Source organism: Chrysochloris asiatica, unplaced genomic scaffold (assembly GCF_000296735.1).
Source record: "Chrysochloris asiatica unplaced genomic scaffold, ChrAsi1.0 scaffold00096, whole genome shotgun sequence".
Taxonomy (NCBI): Eukaryota; Metazoa; Chordata; class Mammalia; order Afrosoricida; family Chrysochloridae; genus Chrysochloris; species Chrysochloris asiatica.
The window spans coordinates 11254068-11263139 of NW_006408614.1; the positions used below are offsets into that span (position 1 = coordinate 11254068).

General features: G+C 57.6%; 1 protein-coding gene across 1 annotated transcript in view; it reads right to left on the bottom strand.

The window, feature by feature from the left end:
- HDAC4 (histone deacetylase 4) overlaps nucleotides 1–9072 on the bottom strand; it is a 66657-nt gene that overhangs the window by 19808 nt on the left and 37777 nt on the right. Inside the window, exons 12-15 of the mRNA XM_006866790.1 lie at nucleotides 8221–8407; nucleotides 7892–8025; nucleotides 5698–5818; nucleotides 2629–2675 (exon numbers count right to left, since the gene is read on the bottom strand). Of these exons, the coding sequence (XP_006866852.1) occupies nucleotides 2629–2675; nucleotides 5698–5818; nucleotides 7892–8025; nucleotides 8221–8407 (489 nt within the window). The remainder of the gene's footprint in view (nucleotides 1–2628; nucleotides 2676–5697; nucleotides 5819–7891; nucleotides 8026–8220; nucleotides 8408–9072) is intronic.

Below are 9072 nucleotides of genomic sequence, written 5' to 3' on the forward strand. Positions count from 1 at the left end.
AGGAGTCTAGAAGTCTGACTTCAGGCTCCAGGGGGGGCTTCCTCTCTGTTGGCTCTGGGAGAAGGTCCTTGTCTCCTTTCAGCACCCATGGGCCTGGCGTCCCTTGGCGAGCTCCATGTGTCTGTCTTGTCTTCAATCTTCCCCTGGGTCTAGGTGGTTCTCAGCACAGGGATCCCACCTCTCTGTCCGCTTGTCCTGGTATCTCTTATAATTACAAGGAGCTGCAGGCTACCCCCCAGGGACACTCCCCTTATGTAGGACGGGGCTGTGATAGGATTAGGGTGCTGCCCCCCACCATTCTTCCTCTACTGGCTTATGGCATCACAACACATTTTCAATAGTCCCTGGCGTCTGTGGGGGCATTGGCAGGTTGAGTCTGGGAGCCTGAGTGGGGTGGGGATGCAGAGGGGCAAAGGCTGAAAGTACAAACACTTTGGGCCACATCCTTCCTGCGTTCAGTGAACTTTACCAGAACACTCCCCTGTCTAGCTGGGATCCTGTCCTCTGGGACCCCATCCCAGGACACCCCAAGCCTAAAGCCACCTGCCACCTTGGGAAGAGGTCGAGTAGAACTCCTGTCTCCCTGCCCTTTTAGAGAGAGCTGGTTGTGTGGAGGGACCGGGGTGGTGTGGAAGCTTCCTCTTCAAAAGCAGACGAGTTGCAGGGAATCCACAAATCCTGGCTCCACAGGGCGGGACTTTGCAGTGACCAGAGCTGTCATTTCTTTAAACCGTTCCCAAATATAGTTAGAACTCTCCACCTGCCTTCCCGGCAGCATCCATGGCCAGCATTTCAAAGATGGCTTCTGGTCCCAGTCATGGCCCGCTGAGGCCTTTGACCTCACGGGGGCTTGTTCAGGGGGGAGAAACAGTCACCAGATGTCCCGAGTGGAAGCCTGGCCAGGTCCCTCTGGTGGTCCCAGGGCAGTGGGTTTAGACACATGAGGCCCTGAGAGATAGTCTGGGCAACTCAGAAACCACTGCCGTCTAGTGACGACCTAAGCGCTCAGACAACCATGCTCCTCTGGGCTTGCAATGGCGTGGTCCGCTAACCCCCATCCAGCCGCCGTGCAGCAGAAAGGGGTGGCAGTCTGTCTCCGCAGGATCACAGGCCGTGGAACCTCATGGGGGCAGTTCCCTGTCCGGCAGGATCGCTACGAGTTGGCATCGACTCTATAGCAACAACAACCAACAGTGACCATCTTGCAGGATGGCGGGGCCTGTCTCCCAAGGAGAAAGGAGCTTCACCGTCTGCACCACCGAGGAGAAAGTCCTCAGAAAAAGACAAACCCACTGTCGCCGGGTCAACCCTGACTCAGAGTGACCCTGCGGGGCAGACCGCCTCACGTACGTAGGCAAGGGTCCTGGCAAGGCCTGGTCAGGGCTGTGCAGATCAGGGGTGTCCGGGAGGGCCTCTTCCATACAATCGGCAAACGTGCTTGCCCCATGTGAGGGGGCCGCAGCAACATACTGAGGCCCAAGAACCACCGGCGAGGTGACAGCCTCTCCCAGCTTCCCTCCTGCTCCCCCAATGACCACGCTCCACTCAAGCTGTTGGTCTGCTCTTCCCGATGGCTGGGGGGCAGGCTGGATTCAGAAGGTGCACTGTCCCTGGGCCACTGAGGGGAACGCTGTCCACAGGGCTGGAGGACAGCAGTGTTGGGGTCCCGCCTTGCCATGAGACTTGCAAAAACAACCCAAAGAAACCAGTGCCCCGCGGTGCCCCGTGGTCCGAGATCTCAGCAGACTGCAGGGGCCCTGGAATCCGTGCCATCGTCCTTCATGTCTGTGCATGAGTGAGTGGCTCTGTGCCGGCCAGCCAGGCGGCTCTGCAATTCGGAGGCAACTGAGGCTCAGCGCCCCCACATCTGAGTTCACTTGCAAATGATAAATTCTGCCTTGGATGACACACTGGCCGCAGGGCAGTGTAAACTCAAACCTTTTCACGTTTGGTCAGAAATTTGCCATAAATTAAGAGACTGGAGCCCACTCACAACACAGACTAGGACCACTCGACATGCGCCAGCTGGCGTTACGGGAAGTGCCACCGAGTCTCCTGCAGGAATAGTGTCTAAAGCAGCGAGTTTTGTAAAGACTCGGGAAGAAAATCACCTTGTTTCAGTTCCGTAACAAGCTCCAGACCTCAAGCTTTGCCTTGTTATCTGGAATTTTGCACCAGCTGGTCATGCATCATCAACTGGGGGCCTTGGCGCCCACCGCCTCTGTTGACTCTCCCAGGCCCGTGGGACCACGGCCTCTCCATTAAACTGTAGTTCCCTGATTTCTCCGTCTTCGCTCATTTCGTCAAGAGTTCGTCTTTAGGGGACCTCTAGATCTATCCAGACCCCTACCCTGTTCAGGTGTTGGCGACGCCGTCTACTCGGGGGAGAGGACAGCAGACACAGCCTAGCAGACCACCTCATGCTCCATGAACCCTGCGCCCCTTTGTCCAGGGCTTCACAGTCCTTCTGAAACAGAGGGGACCTGGCTACTGCTCCCATGTGGGGACAGGCTGCCTGAGGATACAGGCTGGAGGGACGCAGCCTGGGGGAAGGTCAGGGGCACACATGTGGTTTCTGAGATCCAGACAACACACAGGCCACAACTTCCATGTTAGAGAGATACTCACCCCAACACCTCCGCATGGGAGCCGCACAAACACCGAGGTCAGGGAGCCTGTAGGGAGAGGGACAGTCAGGGTCCAGTAGGTGGAGGCCAGGCCACCAGTCCAGCCTGCCTGGGAGCCACTGGGCTCTCAGTGGCTTGAGTGGGGTCCACAGATGGTCACTGCACGGTTGCGGAACATTTCTCTGGGTGGAGGCCAGAACCTGCAGGTCAAACTTAGGTGTCAACCATGTGGAAAGGCCTGAGGATCTTGGATCAGGACCTCACCTGCAGGGGACCACCAGGTAGCAGGGGTCCCTGACTGCTGGAGGGGGTGACTCTGAGACCTGGCAGGCAGCTGCCTTTATGGGGATAAGCCCCGGACACCTGGGAGGTGACAGAAGACCGAGTCTGACTCACTTTCCACAGAACTCTGTGAGTGTGTCCGAGCAGGGATCCAAGTCCAGCTAGGAGCAGGCAGGGACCCGGAATCTCTCAGGATGTCACTATCCACGTCACACTCACTGGGCTGCATGTGAGGGGAACCCCCAGAAGCCCACCATGCAGTTCCCCATACAGGGTGGCCCACCAAGTCCTGATGCTTCTTGAACCTGGAGCTCAGTTGCCCGGAATATTCTCCCCCAGCACGAGAGAAGCAACACTTTCTGGGATCCTGCCCTGAATCAGTGGTCAGGGAAGCTGGGACTGACCCACCCAGGATCCTCTCGCTCTACACTTGACCTTCAGAGGGGATTTCCCTGGTGGGGAGCTGGGTTTCTAAGGTTCCGATTCCCAGCCAGGCTGAGCACACTGTCCACATTTTCTCGGGGAGAAGCAGGACGTTGGGGGCTTTTCTCTCACTTGGTTCTGGGTGGTGATCTGGGGAGAGCTCGCTTTTCAGTACCCAGCTGGCAGCAAGGCCCCACGGAGACCCTCTCTGCTTGACGCCGCCTGCATTTTGTCCTGCTCACAGCCCACTCATGTCTCCTGGACCGTTCGAGTGGACGATGCTGACCTCAGCGATAGAACTCGTTCTGTTTCCTTTTCTTTCCACTGAGCTGTGCTTAGAGCTTGTCCACGCAGCTAAGAGGACACCTCGTCTGTTACCACTTGAGATGCACTTCAGGTTTCTGATGCCTGTCCTGAGGCCACAGTTCAGACATGGTGCAGGCAGTCCTGGGGTGGCAGAAGGTGGGACAGGTGGGACCAGGGACTGCTGATGATGTTGTTAGGTGCTGTCGAGGCAGTTCCGACTCACAGCCACCCTGTTTAGGGTTCCCAACGTGCAGCTGGTGGATTTGAACTGCTGACCTTGTATTCTAGCGCCTCTCCTGCAGAACCACAGGATTCCAGGTGCAGATGGTTTACGTGGCCTTACCCTATGGTGGCACAGTGGGATAAGCACTGGACTGCTCACCTCAAGGCTGGTGGTGTAAGATGAGGCTGTCGGCTTCAGTAAAGACTTACAGTCTTGGCAACTCTTACGCAGAAGGCATGACTTGGAACAAGACACAATGACAACTAGCTTGCTTTGTGGGAGGTGGTTTCAAAGCTGCTCACGTGCTGGCTGTGAGCTCTGGTGGTGCAGTGGGTTAGGTGCTGGCAGCCAGCACCCACCAGGTGCCTTATGGGAGAAAGATGAGGCTCTCTGTCCCCCTAAAGATTGTAGCCTTGGAAATCTTATGGAGCGGTTCCGGCCTGTCCTCTACGGTCACTGTTGTAATCAGCTTGGCAGCAGTGGGTTTTTTTGGTAGGAGTTGGACCAATCGATTCAAAGTGAGGTCCAGTTCGTTGATTTCAAGTGCCATCGAGTTGGTTCTGACTCATAGCGATCCTGTATACTGGTGAGTTTGAACCGCTAACCTTGTGGTTAGCAGCCTAGAGCTTACCCACAGTGTCACACCAAGACTCTGACGTCCATTTGTTGTTAACTGCCGTCGAGTTGGTTCTGACCCATAGTGACCCTGTATAGGGTTTCCGAGGAACAACTGGTGAGCTTGAACCACCGGACCTTACAGCTCAACCTGGCTTTGCAGTCCAGCACATTAGCAACACACCAAGATTTGGACAAGACGGAGTTGTCCATCAGTGGGACATGTGTAACCCAGGACTGCTGTGGTTCAGTTGACGGTCACCTCGAATGGCAACAAGCCAACACAGTGGAGGGGCTTCTTTCCCTTGTGAATGTCCACGCTGGGCTGGGGACCTGGTAGGCACACCTGAGTCCCTGGGTGTGTGGGATCCTGTTGGGCAGCCTCTGTCCTCCAAGACATGGGCTGGAGTGGACTGCTGTGCTCTGTCAGTGCTGGTGGTCCTGTCCTTGTGAGCTGCATGGAGGGTGGGCTTCTGGGAGATCCTTCAGCCTCATGCAGTCCCGTGAGCAGGACATGGAACATCCTGAGAGATTCTCGGGGGTCTGGGCTCTTGGCACTCACAGCTGGGGACAGGTGGGGTTCGTGCTCGGAGATGCACACAAGTTCTGAGGGGGCAGGGGGAGCAGGACCCAGGGGGCCCGTCTGTTGTTTGTCCTGTGGGGCCGGGGAGGGACACTCGGGGTGTTGCTCAAGGCTGGAACTGCCATATGTGTGTCCAGTGGGTGAGGTCCACGCCCTAGGAGCCTGCCCTGGCCCAGCTACAGGACCCCCGAGTCTGTGTCTCCCAGGAACCCCATGTCTGTGCCCTAAGTCTGTGGCCCCCAGGATCCACCCTCCTCCACTGAATTGCTGGGGCAGGAGACACCTGGTCGGGAAGTTCAGAGCCTTCTTGCACCCTGTCTCCAGGACTGCCTGTCAGAGCCACACACCAAGGGGTAGTCCCTGGGGGAAATCCCTGCTGCCGTCTCCCCATGTGCCCTCAATTCCCTGACACCCTAACATGGGCACTGCTGGAGCCCTGGTGGTGTCCTTTGCCCCTCACCTCATGATACAGCGTGGTGACCATGCCCCAGTCCCCTGGGCCTGGTGGGCCGGGCTCCGGCCGACCTTTCATCACCACCCCACGAGGGGCTTGCAGTGTGTGGGTGGGAGAACCGAGCTCCCAGAATGGTGTTGGTGACTCGGAACCCAGAACCAGGGCAAGGAAGGCCTTGAAATACCTAGGAGTCTCTTACTGTCCAGTTTCTGCCGGTTGAGCGGGTTGGTGCCGTACAGCAGTGTGTGAGCTTCTGAGTGTACCATCTGCAGCTCCTCCAACGTGGCCTTGCGCCCGCGGATGCACTGTGGAGACAGAGGGGCCATCAGACGTCACACCACGGGCGCTGTGTCAGAATCGTTGGACAACTTGAAGGAGCATCGGAATGGGGCTCCTCTCTTGGTCCGATGGGCAGCTCTGGTCTTAGGACAGACCCCTCTGTTCCCGCTGCAAGTCGGGGCTCTAGAAAATGCACCCCAAGCGCGGCAGAGCTCAGGACGGCATAACGTCCTGCACCTGCAGATGGAGAAGCTGGCCCTGCTCGCACCGGTCTCAGGTAGCCCTCCAGCCCTTCCGCGGTCCTCTGTGTGGGCGCACCAGGGTTCCGCTGAGACTTGGCCCAGCAACTTGCACACATACTGGCTGGGCCTCGAACGACACTTATTGAGTCTTTATAAGATGGCCAGGGTGTGGCTGGCCAGATGAGGCTGGTACTGGACGTGGGCAGTGGTTCCTGAGAGCGGGAGCCCACGTACTGGGGTGGCACCTCCTCCCGGTCACCCAGCCCGCGATGGAGACATGCCGTGACAGAAGCTCTGGCATCTCGGGCCACTGCAGGGGACGCTGTGGTCAGTCGTGTCCTGTGCCTGAGGAGCCCCGTGTGGCACTGAGCGGGCAAGGGCAGGAGGAGGGGCTCTGTGACCCCACTGCTCTGTGACTCATCTCAGGAAGCCCCTTCCCCACATCATGAATCAACCACCACTCACGGGAGTGGACTGAGTGCACTTCTTGGTGTGTGGGTGTGGGTGGGGAGACAGGGTGTTGGTGTGGACTTGGCCTGCCTGCCGGGGCAGGGACTCAGCATCCTGGGGCTTTTTGGGCCAATCCGGCAGTTAGAGCACCAATTGTGTACACTACATGGGGTCGGGAAAGAGAGGTGACCAGTGTGGTGTTGGTGTGGAGGAAGGGCTGGCCGGCCAGGTGGCCAAGTGGGCTCTCCCATGCAAAGACCACACTGTGGGACAACTTAAGACAGACCAAGAGAGGAACTTTGGGGCGAAATGCAACATTACAAGAAACCACCTCAGAAGCAGGTCAGCTCCCCACCCTTAGAGATTTGACGGGGCCTCAAAAAGCATGTGGGAAAATTCCATTATCTCCAAATTCCATTTTTCTGGGAACTTCTCAGAACCCCCTCATATGTAAAGTGAGAGCAGAGAAGTTATGGGCTGATGGAGGAACTCAGGGCCATGGTGACCACTCGGACGTGGGACGTGCCACGATGCTGGACACCCCCCACTAATCTCAGCCTCCCCTGGGCGCCTGGCAGATGGACAGTCGCTGAGAGCTCCTGAGGGGACTCTCTCAGTCAGCAGCCGGGTTGGAGACTGTCACATGCCCCCTTGAAACCTGCTTAGAACCCTGGACCCCTAAAGCCAGCCCCAAATGCACTTTGACAGTTAACTGCACCATGAACTGCAAGGTCAATGGTTCAAACCCAGTAGCTGTTCTGCATGGAAAAGACGAGGCGGTCTGTTCCTATGCAGGTTCACAGCCTCGGACAACCCTATGGAGCCGATTCACTCTGTCCTATACAGTCCATGAGAGTTGAAATGGTGGACTCCACAGTAGTGGGGTTTGGGGGTGGGGTGGGGCTGGGAAAAGAAGTATTTGGAATTGGGGTGCCCTTCATCCTGGGCTCCCGGAGCCCCCGGCGATGCTCAGCAGGAATGGGGAGTACTTGGTGCCCCCTCAGGCTGGGGTTCTACCGGGGCGGTGCTGCCTCCTAGTGGTGAAACTCGGCAATTGGCACTGCAGGGCGGCTGTGTGGGCCCAGCCCCCGTGCCCCCCCCACCCCAAACATTGGCAACCTGGCTGGAGCTGTGGGATCCCTAACTGCTGCGAGGCCCTGTGAGGGCTGAGTGGGGGGTGGGGGGGCACTGCCAGGTCTAAGCTCCTTGTCTGGGGCTCCAGTGTACTGGTGGGAGGTTCACGGGTGGACTTCGTGGTGGGCTTCGGTGGAGCACTCCTGGGAGGTGGTACTCGACAGACCAGGAGACCCAGGCCCAAACACAGAGGCTGGGCTGCTCAGTCCATTTTTGGGGACAAGGGCAGGACCGAGGGTAGCCTGGGGAGGGAGCTGCCTGCCCCCTCCTTACCTCACACTTGCCCCGCAGGCCCGTCTCCTGCAGACGGGACCATATGCTCTGGATGCGGCCGGCGTGCTCGGGGTGGCTGTTGGTGTTTCCGCAGGCACACTGGTGTTTCAGCATTAGTGTGTCGTACACGAGGCCTGAGAGCACACAGGGGTCAGGCGGTGACCCTGCTGCCACGGCGCCAGGCCCTCTCGCCCAGCCCTCCCTCTACATGAGCTCAGGCCTCAGAGAAATAGCCCCTGGGGTCCGCAGGGGAAGCTGGACAGGGAGATGGACACCCCCGGTCGAAGCCCGCCCGGCCCCATCCCGGGAGAACGCCCGCGGCGCAGTACCTGTCGTGAAGCGTGGTTTGGTGGGGGGTTCCTGCACAGACATGGGGAAGGTGGCGGCCGCCGGGGACGACTGTGCCCGGGACAGGGGCCGGTGGCCTCCAAAGGACACAGGGATCCCAGCCGCCTCCATGGACGCCTGGTAGTCCCTCAGCTGGTGGATCCGCTGCTGCTCCAGGAGGAGGGCTTGCTGGGGGAGGGGAGGGGGGAGGACGCGCTTCAGTGATGCCTCAGGGCTCGAGGGTCCGTTTCATGCAAACCGTTCACCCACCCACCCACCTACACACATACATACACACACACATATCTACACACACACTCGCATCCATACACACATATCTACACCCACATCCATACACACATCCCTACACACCCACCTACACACACACAATCTACACCCACATCCATACACACACTTATCTACACACACACCTACACACACACACATACATACACACACATATCTACACACACACACCTACACACATACACACATATCTACACACACACCTACACACACATACATACACACACATATCTACACACACCTACACACACACATACATACACACACATATCTACACACACACCCACATCCATACACACATATCTACACCCACATCCATACACACATCCCTACATACCCACCTACACACACAATCTACACCTACATCCATACACACACACACCTACACACACACCTACACACACATACATACACACACATATCTACACACACACCCACATCCATACACACATATCTACACCCACATCCATACACACATCCCTACACACCCACCTACATACACACAATCTACACCCACATCCATACACACACCTACCCACCCACCTACA